At 46.3% G+C, this 24145-nt stretch overlaps 1 protein-coding gene across 1 annotated transcript in view; it reads right to left on the bottom strand.

Moving 5' to 3' along the window:
• Positions 1-5503: 5503 nt before the first annotated feature.
• rab13 (RAB13, member RAS oncogene family) overlaps positions 5504-24145 on the bottom strand; it is a 52510-nt gene continuing 33868 nt past the window's right edge. The window contains exons 5-8 of the mRNA XM_072283027.1: positions 23794-23883; positions 20739-20804; positions 8506-8556; positions 5504-6057 (exon numbers count right to left, since the gene is read on the bottom strand). Coding sequence (XP_072139128.1) covers positions 5980-6057; positions 8506-8556; positions 20739-20804; positions 23794-23883 — 285 coding nt within the window. The 3' untranslated portion in view covers positions 5504-5979. The remainder of the gene's footprint in view (positions 6058-8505; positions 8557-20738; positions 20805-23793; positions 23884-24145) is intronic.

Below are 24145 nucleotides of genomic sequence, written 5' to 3' on the forward strand. Positions count from 1 at the left end.
TGATCTCGCAACACAGAGTCAATATCCGTAACTGATGAGCGAATTCTGTGTTAAAATAGCAGTTTCTGTCCTGGCTTCACAACAGGGGCCACGGCTGTTCTCCTTGTGCACAAGTGTGTGCGCGTTCTAAGTCCTGTTATCGGCGACAACAGAGATTCCCAGGCAGTGTTGGAGCGATTTGTGAATTGGACAACAGTGTGAAAGTTCAAGGCACTCCAGTGGACAGAGCATAGGGCGGTGGGCACAGTTAAAGTCTGGTAACAGTAGTCCAACACACAGAACGTGGGGCTTTCCTTCACCCAATCACTGCTCAATAACATGCCCACGGAAAACCACATGATTGTGCGGGAAATAACGACAAACAATGGCAGTAGTAACATTTATATGTCTTTCATGACATCCACTTTAAAGTACAGCACGATTTTTAAAAAAGGTGGGAATGTAAGTACAGAAAGATCCCACTACCCTGGTTAGTTGACGGCGCCTTTACCTCCACACCGGAAGGGGCCTTGGTTTACCGGCCGTACTCTCTGCCGCTGCGGCATTCCGACCAGTCACAGCAGTTGAGGGGAGGGGGAGTCTTGGCCCAGGTACACACACTGCAGCGGGGCACACTCCCCGGATCCAGTCACCCGGCTCTGAGGGTGGATTCAGTGAATGGGGGGAACTCAGGCACCTCTGGGGGGTTTCAATGGTGCGGTACGCAACCCCTCAGAGTCAGCATCGCAACCTCAGCCTTCGTAGTGAAGGTGGAGAGACAACTGTACAGCACAGGAGCACGCCCTTCGGCCACCATGTCTGTGCTGAACATGATGCCAAATTAATCCCGTCTGCCGGTGGATGGTCGATATCCCTCCATATCCCACCTATTAGCCTCTTGATCACAACCACCCTATGTGCTTTCAACACCACCCCCTGCAGCCTGTTCCAAGAACTTTCTCCCCCCACCCCCTCAAATGTACAGTCGCCCTCTAGTCCCCATCCTGATGAAGGGTCTGGGTCCAGAGTATTGAATGTTTATAGTCCCTCCATAGATGCTGCCCAATGTGCCGAGCTCCTCCAAGATTTTCTGTGTGTTGCTGAAGATTTCCAGCATCTACAGAATCTCTTGTGTTTATGATTTGACACTTCTACCCTGGAGTAAAATACTCTACTCAAACCATGCCCATCATAATTTTATGAACTCCCCTCAGCCCCCGATGCTCCAGAGAAAACAGACAACTTAGGATACATTAATGTACATTCAGCGGCCACTTTATAAGGTACAGGAGTGGAACCCAGTGTAGCCCGTCCACTGCAAGGTTCAACGTGTTGTGTGTTCAGAGACGCCCTTCTGCACACCACTGTTGTAACACATGGTTATTTGTGCTTCTGTTGCCTTCCTGTCAACTTGAACAAGCGGCCATTCTCCTCTGACCTCTCTCATTAACAAGGCATTTTTGCCCACAGAACTGCCACCCACTGAATTCTCTGTAAACTCTAGAGACTGTTGAGCCTGAAAATCCCAGGAGATCAACAGTTTCTGAGATACTCAAACCACCCCACCATTCCACGGTCAGTCACTTGGATCACATTTCTTCCCCGTTCTGATGTTTGGTCTGAACAACAAGTGAATCTCTTGACCATGTCTGCATGCTTTTATGCATTGAGTTGCTGCTATATGATTGGCTGATTAGATACCTAATAAAGTGGCTACTGAGTATACAGTATCTTCTTTTGAAGCTGGTAGACATTTTTCTACCCTTATAACCTTATCCAAGATCTTCAAGTGCCTCTAATTCCAGTAGTCCTGGCTTCCATTACTCTGCCATTGAAACTATGTCTTCAATTCGAGCACCAGAATTTCCCCCACCTCCTTAAACTTATATAGATTGAAAGGCCTAAATAGGGTGGATGTGGTGAGGAAGTTTCCTATAGTGGGGGAGTCTAGGACTAGCCTCAGAATAGAAGGACATCCCTTTAGAACAGAGATGAGGGGGGATTTCTTTACATTGACTGTGGAGGCCAAGTCATTGGTATACAGTATTTAAAGTGGAGGCTGATAGGTTCTTGATTAGCCAGGGTGTCAAATGTTACGGGGAGAAAACAGGAGAATGGAGTTGAGGGGGATAATATTTCAGTCGTGATGGAATAGCAACTTCACCATGGACGGTCCCAAGCCTGGCTGTGAAAAGGGGAGGGTTGGGTATGGGGTTAGCAACCCCATCCTGTTAAAACCCAGAGCTACAGAAACACCAACAGAAGGTCCAACGACCTCATCCTGGAAGAGGAAGGATCTTCACCAAGACTGGCCCAGGACAGAGGACTCTGGTGAGCTGCTGTCAGCGGCCTGTGCCCCACAGGGGTGACGGGCTTAAGAACATGATGATGGAATGGTGGTGCAGACTCAATGGGCCAAATGACCTAATTTTGTTCCCATGTCTTATGTTCTTAAACCTCTCTGGCTCCTGCTTCTCCTTCGGGACAAAGTGTTTGGTCAGAGGAGCTCTAGTCAGGGAATCACAGAGGGCTGTGAACAGCAGCTCAGTGCATTGTGCAAACCAGCCTCGCCTCATCGTCTCTGCGTACACGTATAACAGTTTAGAATGATGGAGGGAGGAGGGGCAATCTCACTGAAAGGCCTGGGTAGGGGGGACGTGAAGAGGCTGTTTCCAATTGTGGGAGAGTCTAAGACCAGAGGGCACAGCCTCAGATTAAAGGTGTCCCTTTAGAACAGACATGTGGAAGGATTTCCTTAGCCAGAGAATAGTGAACCTGTGAAGGCTAAGTCATTGATGTACTGAAGACACAGATGGACAAGACTTTGATTGGTGTGGGGTTAAGGATTATGGAGAGAATAGGGCTGAATGGCCTGATTCTACTCCTATATCTTATGGTTTTAACAGCAGAATCTGGGGTGGGGAGCTGATGGGAATGTGGGGAGAATTAAAAATGGGACGTGTAGATGGATGACTGATGGTCTCAGAGGGCAGAGTGCCCATTTCCCTCTCTATGACTAATAAGGATTTGAAATGCCAAGCACAATTCAGCCAAGAGAAAATAACTAATGGTGCTGCTATCTCCCCTCACACCCATACCTGCCCGGAACAAACCATGGGCTTTACTGTGTTACTGTTATCAACTCAGACTCTGGACCAGCTCTGCCCAATGTCATTGCAGCAGTCAAGACAACCCAGCTGAAGGTTTCCCTGGTTCTCAAAAATGATGCCCTGGTTCACAAGGGGTACTCCCCAGGACAGCTGGGGTGACCAGTCGCTGGCACTGTTGACCAGAGTGGCAGGCAGGCCAACCAATGGTAGAAGTGCAAAAAGACAGGAGGCCGCCAACATTTGAACCGGTGGGTACAACATGGGTTTGAGTGTGTTCTGGGTAGAGATGACTATCTGTTTTTGATCCTCCCCCATTCTCCCAAACTAGGGCTGCCACAAGCTTCTATTTGTGTCCCCCTCCCTAATGCATGTTGGCGCTGGGAAGCGAGGGGTGCATTGGCGTAGCACCTCCCGGGACGAGCCACTCCTTCTTCAACAGCTAACATAAAGACCGCTGCACACACACACACAAAATGCTGGAGGAACTCAGCAGGTCAGGCTACATCTGTGGAGGGAAATAAACAGTTAAATGTATCGGGTTCAGACCCTTCTTCAGCACTGGAAAGGAAGGGGGCAGAAGCCACAACTGGAGCACCTTCACTGTGTCCACTGCAAAAGGCAGGATCTCCCATTGACCACTCATTTCCATGTTGGTCCATGGCCTCCTCTACTGCCACGATGAGGCCACTCTCAGGTTGGGGGAGCAACACTTCATATTCCATCTGGGTAGCCTCCAACCTGACAGCACGAACACTGATTTCTCTGACTTCCAGTAATTTCTCTCCCCTTCTCTCTTCCCATTCACAATTCTGGTTATCCCTTCACTTCTCCTCACCTGCCCTTCACCTTCCTCAGGTTCCCCTCTTCCTCCTCTTTCTTCCATGGTCCACAGTGCTCTCCTATAAGATTCCTTCTTCATCGGCCCTTTACCTCTTCCACTCACCACCTCCCAGCTTCTTATTTCAGCCCCCTCTTCCCCACTCATCCACCTTCCCCATCACCTGGTCTCAGCTATCACCTGCCGGCTTGTACTCCTTGCCCTCTCCCACCTTCTTAATCTTCTTCCCCTTCCTTTCCAGACACGACGGAAGTCCCAAAATGGCGACTGTTTATTTATTTCCATAGCTGCTGAGTTCCTCCAGCTTTTTGCGTGTGTGGCTCCAGAGTTCCAGCACCTGCAGCATCTCGTGTTCAGAAAGACGACTGTGACAGAGGAAGTGCCCTGGGGTGGGAGAGGTGGTCAAGTGGAGTGTGAGGCTATGGTCAGCCTATGGAGGTTACCACTTACCACAGTCTCAGGTGGAATCCTGCGAATCCCACATCTCTGAGTAACAGGTATGGGGTCTTTAGCTTCTCCATCATCACCCTTCACATGGGGCTACTGGTCTAAGAGCATGGGTGACCGAGGCACATCAGCTGAAGTTGTGGAAACAAACACAAAATCCATGAGGAACTCAGCAGGTCAGGCAGGATCCACGGAGAGGGATGAAGAGTTCAGGAAGGGGCTCAGCCCAAGAAGTTGACTCTTTATTCCTCTCCATAGATGCTGCCCAACCTGCAAACCTCCACCCGCGTTTTGTGTGTGTAACTGTGGATTTCCAACATCCTGCATTTATGAGCTGTGGTGGTGGGGAGATGACATTGACCGATTAACCTTTCGCCCCTGTATCTTCCTGCTTTCCTTTTTCATTCTGGGGTTTACGTGTTCATGGTGGGTGGAGGGGTTTGAATAGAATCATCCTCCGACTCAGGACCCAGGTTCCATCATTGGGTAATCAGAATATTCACTCTGTTCGTAAGGGGTTGGGAATTACCAAGTAGCCGGTTGGGAACTTAGTTTCCCTGCTAAAGCAACTCTAAGGCTGAAGGAAGTCTTGCTCTTCAAAAAAGAATAAAGTAGAAGTCTGTAACACTGCACTGAATAATACATTGGTAGGAACACCATGGTTCTGATGCGTAGCTTGTGTCCAATCCCCATCTCCCCCTCCCCCATAAAGGGCAAGTGGACACACCCAATCCTGAATGGCAGTTGTACCCACATACATAGAGCAAAGCAACGATTAATCACTCCCTTCCAGGCTCGACATATTGGGGAGGGGGAATGTCAGACAGAGAGAGAAAAAGAGAAGATGGGGGGGGAGAGATTGAGTGTGGGGGAAGAGGAGAGTGGGGAGGGAGAGGGGAGTGGGGAGAGGGAGGAAGAGGGGAGTGGGGAGAGGGAGGAAGAGGGGAGAGGGGAAAGAGGGGAGTGGGGAGAGGGAGGAAGAGGGGAGAGGGGAGGGGGAGGAAGAGGGGAGAGGGGAGGGGGAGGGAGAGGGGAGGGGGAGGAAGAGGGGAGAGGGGAGGGGGAGGAGGGGAGAGGGGAGGAGGAGGGGAGGGGGAGGGGAGGGGGAGGGGAGGGGGAGGAGAGGGGGAGGGGAGGGGGAGGGGAGGGGGAGGGGAGGAAGAGGGGAGGAAGAGGGGAGGAAGAGGGGAGGAAGAGGGGAGGAAGAGGGGAGGAAGAGGGGAGGAAGAGGGGAGAGGGGAGAGGGGAGGAAGAGGGGAGAAGGGGGAAGGGAGAGGGGAGGGGGAAGGAAGAGGGGTGGGATGGAGTGAGAGGGGAAGGAGAGAGGTGGGGAGAGGAGAAAAGGAGAGGGAGCACAAGAACAGAAAGAATGAAGAAGAATTAAAAGTGAAAGATAAAGGGAAGAGGTCGAGGGGTTGCAGCCTCACCCATTGTTGGAGACAGGAGATGGAGTGGATTCAAGTGAGCACAAACCACGAGAGGTCAGAATGACCTGACGGATCCCTCCCACACAGACAGGTCCAGAGGGTTGAATTCAATAAGTTATCCACAGATGGTCAGATAGATGTTTCTGGAGGTCTGTGGTGTGCGCAGGATTAACTAGGTTTAAATCAAGGAGCATTTGGAGGAACTGCTCTTCTGTGGACTGTCCAGCGGAGACTTGGAGCCTGGAGAACCGATGCCCTAGGGTTGGTAGAAGATAAGATCAGACTCAAAGGAATCACATTGTCCGTAAATTCAGATTTAGAAAGCCATCGGCTGTTGGGTAACAACTCCCTCCCAGTTGAGATGATTATTTTATTTACAGATAGAGTGCAGGACTGGCCCTTCCAGCCCAACGAGCCACACCGCCCATCCACCCACCTGTTTAACCCTGGCCGAATCACAGGACAATTTACAATGACCAATTAACTTACTAACCAGCACGTCTTTGGACTGTGGCAGGAAACCTTCTTGGTCATGGGAAGAGGGTAAAAGCTCCTTACAGCTAAAATTGAACTCCAAATTCTGATGCCATGAGCTGCAATAACCATAACGCTACTGTGATGCCCGACCAGATATCAAACCATCTCTGTCTGTGCCAATGCACCAGATACTGGAGGATCTCAGTGGGTCAGGCAGCACCTGTGCAGGGAAATGGACAGTTGACATCTTGGGTTGCAACCCTTCATCTGAACCCCATCCATTTCCCTCCATAGACGCAGTTTGACCTGCTCAGTTCCTCCAGTGCCTTTGTGGGAGGATGTACAGGAGCCTGAAGACACACACTCAACATGTTAGGAACAGGTTCTTCCCCTCTGCCATCAGATTTCTGAATGGACAAACAACACCAGCTGACTTTTTGCCCTATTTTTGGACTAATATCATTTTTTTATGTTTCTTACCGTAACTTGTAGTAATTCTTTAACGTATTACACTGTACTGCTGCTGCAAAACAACATATTTTACAACATATGCTAGTGATATTAAATCTGATTCCAATTCTAAATGTGTTGTTTGTGTTAATGGTCGACACAGTCCAAAGATGTGCTGGGGGCCGCCACAAGTGTGGCCATGCTTCCAGTGCCAATGTTGCAGGGCTACAACTTACTAACCTTAACCCATTTGTCCTTCTGGAAAGTGGGAGAACGCACAAATTCCTTACAGACAGCAGCCGGAATCGAACCCCGACTGTGGTCACTAGTGCTGTAAAGCTTTTCTCCAGGGCTGAAATGGTTGTTACAAGAGGACACAGGTTTAAGGTGCTGGGGAGCAGGTACAGAGGAGATATCAGGGGTAAGTTTTTTACTCAGAGAGTGGTGAGTGTGTGGAATGGGCTGCCAGAATTGGTGGTGGAGGCGGGTACAATAGGGTCTTTTAAAATTCTTTTGGATAGGTACATGGAGCTTAGAAAATTAGAGGGCTATGGGTAAGCCTGGTAATTTCTAAGGTAGCGACGTGTTCACCACAACTTTGTGGGCCGAAGGGCCTGTATCGTGCTGTAGGTTTTCTGTGTTTATGCTAACTGCTATTCCACTCCAAGTTGTAGCAGGGGATGGTTTTGACCCAACGACCTCCGGGTTATGGCCCAGTGCAATTCCGCTGCGCCACTCCGCTCACATGCATAGGGTATCCGCAAGTTGGGCGTAGCGCCAGTATCTTCTTATACAGACCGAGGAGCAGGCAAAGAGGGAAGGAGTTTGCAGGAAGAGAGCAGCACAAGAACAGGCCTTTTGGTCCACAATATCTGGGCCGACCAAGGTGCAAAAATCAAACGCAGTTCCTTCTGCCTGCATGTGATCCATATCCCTCCATTCCCTGCACATTCATGTGTCTGTCTAAAGCCTCTCAAAAGCCATGATAATAACTGGTTCTACCATCAACTTGGCGGTCTGTTCTGGGCACCCGACACTTCCCGTGCCCGGAACCAGAGGTGGGAAACCTGACGTCTGAGACGCCAGGGGCCAAGGACTGGAGGCGGCCTGTCCTGGAGAGAGGGGTGGGGGGAGCGAGACGGGGGAGGGAGAGGGAGAGTAGTGGGAAGGGGGCTTGATTTGTTGCTGTTCTGCTGAACATTGTAGGTAAGCTACGTTGGCACAGAAACATGTGGCAACACTTGCAGACTACCTACCCCTAGCACATCCCTGTGTGTGCTGGTTGTTAATGCCAACGTCACATCTCTCTGTGTGTTTTGATGTACATGTGATGATTATATCTGAATCTGTATTTTAAAAAAAACAACTTCCCTGCTCCCCTTAAATGCATGCCCTCTGCTGTTTGACATTTCTAACCCTGGGAAAAAGAAGTTGGAATGTGTTTGGAGTATGGAAAAACGTACGGGTTAGGGTCAGTGAGTTGTGGGGATGCTTCACTGGTGTCAGAAGCGTGGCTGCCCAGAACAATCCTCACTGACTTGATTTGACAAAACGACACATTTCACTGTATGCCTCCATGTACTGTACAGCTGACAAACAAAGCTAATCTTTAATTTAGATCTGACTGCCTACCCTAGCTATGCAGCTTGGAATTTTAATAAAGTTCCATCAGGACTCCCCCTGAGTCTGATGCCCCAGAGTGGCAACATGCGAGCCTCCTACACGTGGGACCGCGAGATGACGCATTGTATGGATGTCAAAGATGGCGTAAACTTACTGACTTCTTGCTTGATTTTATCAATATATCGTGAGCCAGGGTCTGGAAAGCCTATTGGAAATGAGAGGCAAATGACAATAATAAATAGTTAGACAGAAATAAATAAACCCACCCCATCATCAAGGACACCTTCAAAAGGCAATGCCTCAAGAAGGTGGCATCTATCATGAAGGACCCTCACCATCCAGGTTCTGCACTCTTCTCATTACTACCATGACAGAGGAGGTACATGAGAGTGAAGAGTTTTAGCAACTGTTTTGCCATCAGATTTCTGAACGGTCCATGAACATTGCCTCATTATTTGTCTTTCACATCTATACTCACATCATTCTACAGATGCACAGTAGAGAGCATCACTGCTTGGTACAGAAACTTCACTGAGGCGGAAAGGAAGGCTCTACAAACTGCCGAATGCATCACCGGTACCGGCCTACTCACCATCAGAAAGGTGCTGGAAGAGGGCCAGATGCACCATGAAGGATCCCACCCACCCAGTTCGTGGACTGTTTGTCCCACTCCCATCAGGGAGGAGGCTACATACAATAGCATCCACACCAGGACCACCAGACTCAAAAGCAGTTTCTTTCCCCAAGCAGTAAGGCTGATCAACACCCCTGCCCACACTAACCCACCCCTCCACATCCCACCAACACCACTACTTCATCATTTTGTCAGTCACCTTGTGTACAGACACTCCTATGCCTAGCGTCACTCTATGGACATACAACCCATCTACATATACAGGTTATTTTATATATTCATATTTACTGTGTTTTTTTATTATTGTGTTCTTTTGTGCTGCAATGGAACATGAGTAATCATCATTTCATTCTCCTTTACAATAGTGTACTGGAAATGACTTTAAACAATCCTGAATTTATTTTGTAGCTTATGGTAACTTTTATATACAGTAGATTTCCAGTTCATTGGGACACATTGGGACCAGTGCATTTTGGTGCAATTAAGCAACTGCCAAATTAGCCAAAATTTGATGGAAACAGTTATTAAAAAACACAACTACAGCTTAACTGTGTAACAAATTATGTATTTAAGTAAAATAGAGCAAATTAGAATGCTACCAATACTACTACAGTATTATAAAACTGTATTAATTCCTAACAGTTATTGACGGAGAATTCATCCAGTGTACGATTTACTGTAAATAGACAAAATTCGTGCAGACACCTAGTGCAGATAGTAGACTGCCTTTACACAGAGCCTTTGATGGTTGCATCCATAAATCTTCAATTTCATTGTGACATTCAAGAAGGTTGCCAACACCTTCAAATTTTTCATAGTTGCTAACTTGAAGTAGTGGAATTATTTCATTTTCACTCCTGGCTGTTTCTGGCATCTCCAAGCCTGATTGCTAGAAACCACAGTGAGCAAAACGGTTCTGAATTGTCTTGCTGCTTATTTCTCACCAGTTATCACAACTAACGCTAGTTAGAAGCTGCTCAGCAACATTCTCCAGTCCAATTAAACAAAGTGCCCCAAATAAACAAAGGGAATCCCGGCTATTTGTTTTTGTTCTTTAAGAGTTGTCCCAAATAAGCAGTCGTCCCAATTAACCAATGGCCCAATCAACTGAAATCTTCCATATTTAATTGTACTGCTGCCACAAATTTCATGACATACATCAGTGATAATAACTCTGATTTTTGGTTCCGACCCTGATTTTAAAAATCAGGAACATCAGCATGCCACTTGGCCCCTCAATTTTGTTCTGCCATATCTGATCAATTCAATCGCCGATTTGACTCCACTTTCCTGTGGTAGTCCTTCTCCCTCACTTAACAATCTAAAAAAATGTTCAAAGGTTCTGTTTCCCGTACTTTTGGTCATTGAAACCTTTCTGATGTTGAAAGGCCTACAGTGCACATGAAGAGGATGTTTCCTATGGGGCAGGGTTCTAGGACCAAAGGGCACAGGTGCAGAATAGCAAGCAAGTCCCATTAGAACAGAGATGAGGAGAAATTTCTTTATCCAGAGAGTGCAGGATCTGTCACTGGATATATTTAAAGCGGAGGTTAGTAGGCTCTTGATTGGTATGGGCATCAAAGGTTACCGCAAGACCATAAGATATAGGAGTAGAATTAGGCCAGTGGTCCCCAGTCTCCGGGCCTCGAAGCATGCAGGGGTGCAGGGGTGCAGGGGTGCAGGGGTGCAGTGGTAGCTGGAGCGCACCCAGCAGATCTTTAAGATAAAAGCCAAAATAAACGAGCTAATTAATTAGGTGCTGCCCAGAATGATCTGGGCCGACATTTATGTGCCGGGCAGCACCTAATTAATTAGGTTGTTTATTTCAGCTTTTTTCTTAAAGATGTGTTGGGTGCATCCCGGCTACCACTGCACCCCTGCATGCTTCGCGACCTGGTATCCATTCGCGGCCCGGAGGTTGGGGACCACTGAATTAGGCCATTTGGCCCATCAAGTCTGCACTGCCATTTCATCATGGCTGATCCAATTTTCCTCTCAGCCTCAATCACCTGCCTTCTCCCCATATCCCTTCATGCACTGACCAATCAACCTCTGCCTTAAATAGACATAAAGACATGGCCTCCATAGCTACTGGGGCAAAGAATTCCACAGATTCACCACTCTCTGGTTGAAGAAATTCCTCCTCATCTCTGTTCTAAACCAACGCCCCTCTATTCTGAGACTGTGTCCTCTGGTCTTGATTCTCCTGTCACCTCTCCACATCCACTCCATCAAGGCCTTTCACTATTCAACAGATTTCAACGAGGTCACCTCTCATTCTTCTGAATTTTACTGAATATAGGCTCAGAACCATCAAATGTTCTTCATAAGACAAGTCATTCAATCCTGAAATCATTTTCGTGAATGTCCTTTGAACCCTCCTCAGTTTCAGCACATCCTTTCTAAGATAAGGGGTCCAAAACTGCTCTCAATGCTCCAATTGAGACCTCACCAGTGCTTTATAAAGTCTAAAAATTACATCCTCTTGAAATGAATACTAACACCACATTTGCCTTCCTCACTGCAGACTCAACCTGCCAATTAACTTTTAGGGAATCCTGCACAGGGACTCCGAAGTCCCTTTGCGTCTCAGTTTTTTGTGTTTTCTGTCCATTTAGAAAACAGTTAATTCTTTCATTTCTTCTACTAAAGTGCATGTCAATATACTTCCCAACATTGTATTTCATCTGCCATTTTTTTGCCCATTCTCCTAATCTGTCAAAGTCCTTCAGTAGCTTCTCTACTTCCTCAAAACTACCTGCCTGTCCACCTGTCTTCATATTGTCAGCAAACTTTACAACAAAGCCATCAATTCCATCATCCAAATCATTGACATATGATGCAAGAAGAATTGATCTCAACACAGACCCCTGTGGAACACCATTAGTGACCGGCAGCCAGTCAGACTCCCTTTATTCCCATTCTTTGCCTCCTGTCGATCAGCCACTGCTTTATCCATGCTAGAAGATTTCCTCTAATACCACGGGCTTGTAGCTCGTTAAGTACCTTGTTGGCACCTTTTCAAAGGCTTTCTGAACATCCAAGTACACAACATCAAACGATTCTACTTTGTCTATCCTGCTTGTTATTTCTTCAAAGAATCTCAACAGATTGGTCAGACAAGATTTTCCCTTGAGGAAACTATGTTTACTACAGCCTATCTTATCATGTGCCTCCAAGTACCCTGAGACCTCATCCTTAATAATCGACTCCAACATCTTCCCAACCACTGAGGTCAAACTATAGTTTCCTTTATTCTGCCTCTCTCCCTTCTTGAAGAGTGGAGTGACATTTGCAATTTTTCAGTCTTCCGGAGCCATTCCAGAATCTGGTGAACCTTCTTTCTAGTTATGGTAACTTCACACACTTAATGACCTGACACCTGGAAGTTCCACCATACTGCTAGTGTCTTCCACAGTGAAGACTGATACAAAATACTTTATTCAGTTTGTCCACCATTTTCTTATCCCCCATTACTACCTCTCCAGCATCATTTTTCAGTGGTCTGATATCTACTCGTCTCTCTTTTGCACTTTATGTATCTGAAGAAACTCTTGGTATCCTTTTTAATATCAATGGCTAACGGCGGGAGGAGAAGATGGCGGCGCAACGCAGTACGCGCAGCTCTCTGGTGAAATGATATCATATCTGTTAAATAAGGGCCATGGACAATTCTGATTTGATGGAGACAGATGTGAGAAGCACAGAGGAACATCTGGAGAAATTTCTGAAATGTCCGGTTCGCTGCTGCTGCTACTGTGCGATCGAGAATCTCCGGAGGGAAGGCCCCAAAATCCTCGGCTTTGCCTGCTGCTGGCTACCGAGGCTGGGGTCGAAGTGTTCGGCAGAGATAGTGCTCAGTACTCGGTGTCGGAGGGTTGATCGGAGCTCGAAATTTTTGAACGACTCAGAGTCAGACCGTGGTCGGGCATGACAGGGAGAGTTTTCTTCCTTCTCCCGTCTGCGTGAGATGTGGGACTTTCTAGAGACTTTGAACTTTTTTTGCTGTGCCATGGCCTGTTCTTCATCAAGTTATGGTATTGTTGCACTGTTGTAACTATATGTTATAATTATGTGGTTTTTGTTAGTTTTTCAGTCTTGGTCTGTCCTGTGTTTTGTGATATCACACCGGAGGAATATTGTATCATTTCTTAATGCATGCATTACTAAATGACAATAAAAGAGGACTGCATGTCCTCATAATCTAATCTAATTATCGTATTCCATCTTTACTGTCTTCTGTTGGTTTTTAAAAACTTCCCAGTCCTCTAACTCCCCACTAATTTTTGCTCTATTATATGTCCTCTCTGGCTGTTATGTTGGCTTTGACTTCTCTTGTTAGCCATGGTTGTGTTGTCTTTCCTTTAGAATACTTCTTCTTTGGGATGTATATATTCCGTGTCTTCCAAATTGCTTCCAGAAATTTCAGCCATTGCTGCTCTGCCGTCATCCCTGCCATGTTCTTTTCCAATCAATTCTGGCCAACTCCTCTCTCATGCCTCTGTAATTCCGTTTACTCCACTGTAATGCTGATACATCTGACTTTAGCTTCTCATTCTCAAATTTCAGGGTGAATTCCATCATATTATGATCACTTTCCCCTAAGGGTTCTTTTACCTTAAGCTCTCTCATCAATTCTGGTTCATTCCACAATACCCAATCCAGAATAGCTGATCCCCTAGTGGCCTCAACCATGAGCTGCTCTATAAAGCCATTTGTAGGCATTCTAGAAATTCCGCCTCCTGGAATCAGCAACCAATCTGATTTTCCCAATCTACCTGCATATTGAAGTCCCACATGACTATTATAACATTGCCTTTTTGTATGCATTTTCTATCTCCCATTGTAATTTGTAGGCCACATCCTTTCTACCGTTTGTGGGTCTATATACAACTCCCATCAGGGATTTTTTTACCCTTGCAGTTCCTTAGCTCTCCCCACAATGATTCAACACCTTCCAATTCTATGTCACCTCTTTTTAATGATTTGATTTTGGGGAGAAGGCGGGAGAATGGGGTTGAGAGGGATAATAAATCAGCCATGATGGAATTAATGCTGGAGTAGACTAAGTGGGCTGAATGGCCGAATTCTACATCTATGTCATATGGAAAGTATTCCTAGACTTATGACTGTCAGAGAATTGCTCCCTCGTCTAGTGCCTCAAATTTTGAGACAATAAGATCATAAAAACTAGCACATTTGGCAATGAATTCCACAGATTCACCAACATCTGGCTAATGAAATTCCTCCTCATCTCTGTTTTAAGAGTCATCTTTGTACACTGAGGCTGTGCCCTCTGGTCCTAGATTCTCTCATTATTGGAAACATCCTCTCCACGTCCACTCTGTCTGCGCCTTCCAGTATTTGACTGGTTTCAATGAGATTCCCTGCCCATTCCTCTAAACTCCAGCAAGTACAGGCCCAGAGGCACAAAATGCTCCTCATACATTAACTCTTTAATTCCTGAGATACTTCTTGTGAACCTCCTCTGGGCCCTCTCCAATGCCACATATCCTTTCTTAGATAAGGGACCCAAAACTGCTCACAGTACTCCAAGTACTCCAATGCCTTATAAAGCCTCAGCCATACACTCTTGTTTTATATTCTAGTCCTCCCAAAATTAATGCAAACACGGCACTTGCCTTCCTCACCACTAATTCAACCTGAAAGCTAACACTTAGGGAATCCTGTACAAGGACTCCCAATTCCCTTTGCACCTCTGTTTTCTGAATTTTCTCCTTACTTAGAAAATCATCTCCACCTTTATTCCTTCTGCCAAAGTGCAAGACCCTGCACTTCCCTACACTATCGCCAGTCAGTGCCATGCTATTACAGCTTGGGTTTCGGCATTCAGAGTTCAATCCTGGTGCTGTCTGAAAGGAGTTTGTATGTTTCTCCCAGTAGAATGCGTGAATTTTCTCCTGACACTCCAGTCCCCCCCCCCCACCTAAGTCCAAAGATATAGTGATTAGTAGGTTAATTGGTCAGTGGAAGTTGTCCCAAGATCAGGCTGGGTTAAATCAGGGTTGCTGTAGATGCAGCTCAAAGGGCCAGAAGAGCTTATTCCACACTGTATCTCTAAATAAGAATAAAATATTCCAGCTGCCATTTCTTTGCCCATTCTCCTAATTAGTCTAGGTCCTTCTGCGGACTTCCTGCTTCATCAACACTACCTGCCCCTCCACCTATCTTCGTATTGCCCACAGACTTGGCCACAAAGTCCTCAGTTCAGTCATCCAGATCATTGATAGACAACGTGAAAAGAAGTGGGCTCTTCATCCTTCTAAATTCTTGTGAGTACAGACCCGGAGCCATCAACACACCTTATATGTTAACCCTTTCGTGCCCAGAATCATTCTCGTGAACCCCCTTTGCACTGTCTCAATGCCAACACATCCTTTCGCAGATGACAAGCCCTTTCTTAGATAAGCATTGATCAGCTCTGTCTCTCTGGGTGATTAAAACTGAGCTCAGGATATCAGAGAGGATCTTTACACAATGCCCTGGGGTCTTGCACATCCGCCTGGAAACAGCAGCAGAGGGCGTGAACGGATTTGAAAGTAATCCCAGACTAGGTTCTGACAGGAACCAGTTAGTCAGTGTGCACAGGACCAGTGGGCAAGCCAGACTCAACACAAATCACAGCGAGGAGCGGGGATGGGGAAGGATAGACTTTGTCTCGCTTCTGACTCAACAGGAAGTAGACTCCCTTAGCTGAAACAAGGCTCGGTTCCCCAGGAAAAAAGCCCTGGTTATTTCAAGCCCCATTAACCTTCAGCAGACAGTTAACGGAGGAATGAGAGGGAAAGAAATAAAATACTTGCATGCTTCAGAAATGTAAACAGCAAATTAGCCACACCATATGGTACTGTGCAAAAGTCTTAGACACACACATATAGCTAGTGAGCCCAAGGTACTGTGTACTGCTCAGTACTGTAATAATCTTATGTATTGAGCTGTACTGTTGCCGCAAAAAGAAAATTCACGTCATATGTGAGTGGTGATAAACTTGATTCAGGTGTGGGTCTCAATTGTGGGAAAGGGGCAGGGAGAGGGTAATCATGTCTCGGAAAAGGGGAAGGGAGATAGGACGGAGTGGGAAGCAAAAGAAAGACATTCTGTAATGATCAAAAAAAAACAATTGTTTCAAATCAAATGACCTTGCTGCCCTGGTATCTCAGGGCCATGTGTGTCTGCACCCATGCCACCCCCTGCCCCTGACATTCCTTCTCTGTCACCTGTCCCACACCCCTCCCGCGGTGCACCACCCTCATCATTCCCAACGTCCTCTGCTCCCGCCAGATTTACAAACTCGCTCTCCACTCCACGTTGACAAATACAGTACTGTGTAAAAGCCTAAGGCCTACTATATAAATACAGACGGATGTGGCAACTGAGCAAAGGGACACACCCGGGGCCCATTCGCTTTCACATTCTGATTTAAATCTGGATTCATTCTCACATCACACACTGTGGGAAAGCAGTGCCATAATCTTACTGAATAGTTATGTTCATTTACAATCGTATTTTGAAATATATCTTGCACCAGGTTATGCATAACTTATGTTTCCTTCCAGAGTCCTTCTCTGTGTTCAGATACCCTGGCACCTAGTGTCACTTATGTACAATCAGTCTACGTATACACTCAGTGGCCACTTTCTGAGCATAGGTTCGTGGCCTTCTGCTTCTGCAGCCCATCTGTTTCAAGGTTTGACATGTCGTGCATTCAGAGATGCTCTTCTGCACACCACCGTTGTTACGTGAGTTACTGTTGCCTTCCTGTCAGCTTGAACCAGTCTGGCCATTCCCCACATCCCCAACCACCACTACTCTGTCCGCTCCATCATTTCCTGTCAGTCACCTTTTGTACAGACACTCCTGCGCTGAGCATCACTTTACGGAGATGCAATCAATCTCTGTACAGCTCATAAGCCATCTTACATAATTATATTTTTTGTGTTCTTTATTATTATGTCTTTATCTTATGGATTTCTTTTTCCCTGCTGCATCAGATCTGGAGTAACAATTATTATGTTCTCCTTAGGTTTGTGTACTGGAAATAACACTAAACAATCTTGAATCTTATAACAAGGCATTTTCGCCCACAGAAATGCCACCCACTGGATGGTTTTTGTTTCCTTCGTACCATTCTCTGTGTGTGGGCATGTGGCCAAGTGGTTAAGGCATTGGACTAGTGACCTGAAGGTTGTGAGTTCGAGCCCCAGCCGAGGGAACGTGTTGTGTCCTTGAGCAAGGCACTTAATCACACATTGCTCTGCGACGACACCGGTGCCAAGCTGTATGGGTCCTAATGCCCTTCCCTTGGACAACATTGGTGTCGTGGAGAGGGGAGACTTGCAGCATGGGCAACTGCTGGTCTTCCATACAACCTTGCCCAGGCCTGCGCCCTGGAGAGTGAAGACTTTCCAGGTGCAGATCCATGGTCTCACAAGACTAACGGATGCTTTTACTTTACCATTCTCTGTAAACTCTAGACACCATTGTGCATGAAAGTCCTGGGAGATCAGCATTTAACGAGATACTCAAACCATCCCTTCTGGCACCGACAATCATTCCATGGTCAAAGTCACTTAGATCACATTCCTTTTGGTCTGATCTGAACATCTTGGCCATACCTGCATGCTTTAGTGCATTGAGCATGCTGCTGCATGATTGGCTGATTAGATTTTAGATTACCTGTAAGCGTACAGGTGTACCTAAGAAAGTGGCCACTGAGCATATCCTCTAATCGCACTCAACAGTTATGTGTTCATTGTGTTTTTATAAGATTGGTTTTATATTTATATTTATTGTGTTTTTGTGCTGCATCAGATCTGGAGTAACAATCATTTTGTTCTCCCTGTGTAATGAAGAATAACAGTGAACAATCTTGAATCTTAAGTATACCTTCATCTTGTGCTGAAGCTGCAGAAAGCTAATTCTGCATATGTGTGGCTGTGACCACAGTAATTTTATTTTGTTTTAATTATTTAGAGATACAGCACGGTAACAGGCCTCCCTAGCCCAGCGAGCCCACACTGCCCAAGTACGCCATGTGACAAATTAACCTACTAACCCTTGTCACCTTTGGAATATGAGTGGAAACTGGAGCACCCGGAGGAAACCTTAGACAAAGTCCTTTCAGGCAATGGCAGGAATTGAACCTGTGTCGCTGATGCTGTAATAGCCTTTGGCTCACCGCTATACTACTATGCCATAATACTGAACACAAGGCCTGCTCCTGCTGTGTATTAACCTCGTCTATCTCTGGAACTTAACTCGTAAAACTCCAATAATCTAATAGAACATAGACCATAGAAATTTACAGCACATTACAGGTCCTTCAGCCCACGATGTTGTGCTGACCATGTAAACTACTCTAGAAACTGACCAGAATTTCCCTACTGCATAGCCCTCTATTTTTCTTAGTTCCAAGTACCTATCTAAGAGTCTCTTAAAAAACTCTATTGTATCCGCTTCCACCACTACTGCCGGCATCCACCACTCTCTGAGTGAAAAACACCTCTGACATCCCCTCTATACCTACTTCCAAGAACCTTAAAACTATGCCCACTCATGTTAGCCATTTCACGCTGGGAGAAAGCCTCTGGCTATCCACACGATCAATGCCCCCCATCATCTTGTACACCTCTATCAGGTCACATCCTCCTAAACTTCGAGGAGAAAAGACCAAGTTCACTCAACCTAATCTCATAAGACATGCTCTCCAATTAAGGAAACATCGTTGCAAATCTCCTCTGCACTCTCTCTATTGTATCCACATCTTTCCTGTAGTGAGGTGACCAGAACTGAGCACAGCACTCCACGTGGGGTCCGACTAAGATCTTATATAGCTTTAACATTACCTCACGGCCCCACGATTGATGAATGCGAAACACCACACACCTTCTTAACAACACTGTCAACCTGCGCAGCAGCCTTGAGTGTCCCATGGATCTCTCTGATCCTCCACACTGCCAAGAGTCTTACCATTAATATTATATTCTGTCTTCAAATTTGGCCTACCAAAATTAACCACTTCACACTTACCTGTTTTAAACTCCATCTGCCACTTCTCAGCCCAGTTCCGCATCCTACCAATGTCCCTCTGTAACCTCTGACAACTCTCTAGACTATCCTCAACACCCCCAACTTTTGTGTCATCCACAAACTCACTAACCCATCCTTCTACTGCTTCATTCAGGTCATTTATAAAAATCACAAAGAGAAGTGATCCCAGAACAGATCCCTGCGGAACACCACTGGTCACCGACCTCCATGCAGAATATGACCCGTCTACAACCACCCTTTGCCTTCTGTTGGCAAGCCAGTTCTGGATCCACAAAGCAAGGTCCCCTTGGATCCCATGCCTCCTTACTTTCTGAATGAGCCATTACTCCCTCTAATGCTCATGAGACTTTGGTGGTGACAGACTAGCAGAGTTCCCGGATTGTTCGAGGGCAGGGAAACAGGCCCTTCAGCATACATATCCATGCTGTCCAAAGGAACATGGATGGGAAAGTTTTAGATAGGGCCAATGGGACTAACTTCGATGGGACTCTTGCTCAACGTGGACCAGTCGGACAGAAGGACGTGTTTCTGTGCTGTATCACTCAATTATTCTATGACTAGGATTCCCACTAAAGCTGGTCCCATCTGCCCGTGTTTGGCCATATCCCTCTAAACCTTTCTATTCCGGTACCTCTATCAAATGTCTTTAAAATGTTGACATTGTACCCGCCTCAATCACTTCCTCTGGGAACTTGCTCCACATACACACCACACTCTAGGGGATGGTTAGATTTTGGATCACAAGGGTTATGGGGAAGAGGCAGCAATGTAGGATACGGTAGCATCACTGCTAGCGTGACACGTTACAGTGCCAGTCATCCAGGTCCAATTCCCACCGCTGTGTTGTGGCTATCCTTCGAGGTCGAGGGTGATGGTCTTCGTTCTGTTGATCTACTTATGGGCTCTCAAGTGGCTTATGAGTCCAATCTTGGCTTTGAAAGTTCTTCCGCATTCAGGACAGGTAGTTCCAGATGGCAGATTGGGCTTTGGTTGTTGGTCTTTCCATTTTCTTCTCTCTTCTTGTCCTGTCCTTGGCATTGGTTTCCCAATTGTTGATGTTGATATTACATTTCTTCATGTTGGCTTTTAAGACATCTTTGAATCTCTTCTGTTGTCTGCCTCTTTTACGTTTGCCTTCTTTAAGCTGGGAGTAGAAGATCTGTTTCGGCAGATGTTCGTCTTTCATCCGAACAACATGACCGCTCCATCTTAGTTGGTTCTTGATGACGTAGGCTTCAATGCTTGTTGTTTTCGCTTCATTTAGCACACTGATATTAGTTACACACCGCTGTGTGTAAGGAGTTCAAATGGTCTTCCTGTGACTTGCATGATTTCTTCTGGGTGATCTGGTTTCCTCCCACATTCCAAAGATGTACGGGTAAGGGTTAGTGAGTTTTGGGCATGCTCTGTTGGCCCTGGAAGAGTGGTGACACTTGTGGACTGCCCCCAGCATATCTTGGACTATGTTGGCTGTTGACGCAAACGACGCACTTAACTGTATGTTTCAATGTATATGCAATAAAGTAAAGCTAACTTTTATCTTTAAACCAGGCCTTACTAAATAGTGGAAGAGCTGAATGACTGGCTCCTGATTTTATAAGATGGTGGGGATGATGCAAGGTACAATTAAGCCTGGACAAGTTTGTTCAGACTGCCATGACCAATTGGGGAAATGGACTCACCTCTTCCACATTCAAACTGGACTTGGCACTTGTTTCAAAGAATCGAATCCCATGATCCTTGGCCAACTAGAGACAAGACAGTAGGACAAAGTGAGGGCAAAATCACAGGCACAAGAGACCACAGATCATAAACACTAAAGACCCTGCAGATGCTGAAAATCCAGGGTATTGCACACAAAATGCTGGCCCTAAACATCTACTGTTTGTTCCTCTCCTTAAATGCTGCCTAACCTGCCGAGTTATTTCCAGCACTGTGTGTGTGTGGGTGTGTGTGGTGTGGTGTGTGTGTGTGGTGTGTGGTGTGGTGTGGTGTGGTGTGTGTGGGTGTGTGGTGTGTGTGTGGTGTCGGTGGTGTGTGTAGTGTGTGTGGGTGTGTGTGTGTGTGTGTGTGTGTGTGTGTGTGTGTGTGTGTGTGTGTGTGTGTGTGTGAGTGTGTGTGTGTCTGTCTGTCTGTCTGTCTGATGCTGGAATCTGAAGTAAAAAAGACAAACTGGTGAAGAAACTCAGCGGGTTAGACAGCCTCTGTGGAAGGAAATGGACAGCTGATGTTTTGGGTTGAGGCCTTTCATGGCATTGAGTTCCTCCAGTAATTACTTTTGTTTGCTGTGAGATTAATACAGCATGTCTTATGGTAACAAAATTTCAATTTTTTTTATATTAACCAAAATAAATTTATTCATAATAAGAAATATTTAGAAGAATAAACTGTGTGAAGCCTTTTCATTCTTACATTCGTAGACAAAGTGTTTAGTGTTAAAACCAATAGCACTGTTACCACTCGTGGGCCCCTGGTGTAGCATACCAACTACAACAATACTTAGGGCCTTCCTCACCCAACCCAGCCCCTCTGTGTCCAGTAGTGGTTCTTCCCCACTGAGCCCTTGCGGTGGCTGTGCCGAGCTTCACTGCATCCCTCAGCACATATTCCTGCAGCCTGGACTGTGCCAGTCGGCAGCAGTCCTCCACAGACATCCTGACGTGCTGGCAGACCAACAAGTTTCGGGCAGACCAGAGAGTTGATGATCTGCCTGTGTGTGTGCGTGTCCTTGGGAACAGCCTGTACACCCAGCTGCTCAGAATGAACTGGGACACAGATCCTCGTATCTTTCTCCACACACTCTTTGCAAACTCACACCCCGCAAAGATGTGAGCTACTGTCTTGTCCCCACCAGCAGTCCTGTCGGGGTAAGTGCGTGCTGGGAGTGATGTTCCGGGCATGTAGGTAGGATCTGAATGGGACAGTACCTCTCACCGCTGTCTTTACAGGGCCAGCTGTAAGATCAGGGGTCAGGAGTTTCCTCCAGATGCTCTGGTTTCCTCCCACAGTCCAAAAACATATGGTTAGGGTTAATAAATCATGAGCATGCTAGGTTGGCACTGCAATTGTGGTAATGCTTGTGGGCATATGTTTGGACTATGTTGGTCGCTAACATAAACAATGCATTTCATTATGATTTGAAGTTTCACTGTACAAGTGACAAATAAAGCTTATCCTTAAAAGATCTTTAATCTCACTCACTCAAACACACACACATGCACCCGCAGTGCTGCAAGTCGGGATCAAACCCAGATCTTTAGCGCTATGAGACAGCAGTTCTACCTACTACGCCACTGTGCCAGCCCGGTTCTTTTCTTTTTGAGAAGTACAGCACAGAAAAAGGCCCTTCAGCCCATCTAGTGTATGCCAAAACCATTTAAACTGCCTACTCCCATCGACCTCCACCAGGACCGTAGTCCCACATAACTCTACCATCAATGTACCTATCCAAACTTCTCTTAAATGTTGAAATCGAGCTCACGTGGTCCACTTGTGCTAGCAGCTCATTCAACACTCTCACAACCCTCTGAGTGAAGAAATTTTCCCTCATGTTCCCCTTCAACTTCTCACCTTTCACCCTTAACCCATAACCTTTGCATGCATTTACCCCATATATAGCCCTCATCATTTTGTATTCCTCTATCAAATTTCCTAACAATCTTCTACATTCTAAAGAGTACACTACACTGCCACCTTAACCCCCTTCCCCTTACTGTTTGCCACCCGGTTTCCTGTGTCCTGCACCTTGGGTGTAACTACCTCTCCACATATCCTATCTATCACCCCCCCAGTTTCCCAAACGATTCGGAATTCATCCAGTTCCAGCTCCAATTCCTTACCATGGATTGTTAGAAGCTGCAACTTCTCACAGGTGGAGTCGTCAGGGAAACTTGAGGTCTCCCTGTTTTCCCACATCCCACAAGAGGAGCATTCCACTATCCTGACTGGCATCTCTACTGTCCTAGCTAAGCAGATATCAAGGGAAAGGAAAAAGAAGCAACTTAACCTAGAGCTTTTCTTTTTGTTTTGCTTTCTCTGACTGAAGCCTCGAAGAGCTAAAGCCTCAAGATCACTACTCTGACTCTGTCCACTATGCTTGCCCCCACCTTCCTTTAATTTGCTCTTACTAGTCAATTGTAAACACGGATTGGTCGCTGGTCAAAGCTCTGTGATGCTGCCATAACCTGCTGCTGCCTTCTTCAACTCGGGCAGTGGACCTGACTGGAATCCCCTCCCCCAAACCTCCAACGTCCAGGTTGGTCGCTGGTCAAAGCTCTTGTTTCACGTGTTCCGAGTGTCTAAAATCACAGAAAGTAAACGTGTTTATTGTCTGAAAGGTCATTAACAGAAGGTACAGAGATAAAATGGCCAGTGTACAACTCTCAGTGGTGACAAGGAGAAGTATAATTTTCTACCATGGAAAATTCCATAGAGAAGGCAGGAGAATGGGGTTGATCGGGATAATAAATCAGCCATGATGGAATGGCAGAGCAGACCCAATTGCCAAATGGCTTGATTCTGGCCCCATGTCTAATGATCAAGAGCTCTCCAACGTCCGGGTACCACTCATCTTGCCTGCTTCCTTCTCCTTCACTTCCACTAACTTCTGACACTCAAAACTCTGTTTATTCTCTCCATTGACGCTGCCTGACCTGCTGAGTTCCTCCAGCATTGTGAGGGTGTTACCCTTCACACCAATCTGTGGCTCCTGTACCAAGAGACCAAGGAAGGACCCACCTTCTCCGCTTTATCCTTGGGCACCTTCCGTTTGTTTTCCATGTCGCACTTGTTTCCCAGTAACATCCGCTCTACAGTTGCGGAGGCATTCTGCATCGGAAGGAAGCAACAGTTATTGAACACCTCCCTGCAAATTCTGAATATCTTTCAAGCCTCAATTTGACTACTCCCCCATCCCCATTGGACACAAAGGCTCCTCAGAATCAAAAAAAAAATGGTCTTGCACAGCAAATCTCCACGGCACGTAGCCACTAAGTTGCACACAGTTACGGAAAGTTGGCCAATGATTGTGGTGCTGGGGGAAGTGACAGGCAGACGCAACGTTCAAAGAAAATTTATCATCGAAGTGTGT

Source organism: Mobula birostris, chromosome 2, assembly GCF_030028105.1.
Source record: "Mobula birostris isolate sMobBir1 chromosome 2, sMobBir1.hap1, whole genome shotgun sequence".
In the NCBI taxonomy this organism is placed as follows: Eukaryota; Metazoa; Chordata; class Chondrichthyes; order Myliobatiformes; family Myliobatidae; genus Mobula; species Mobula birostris.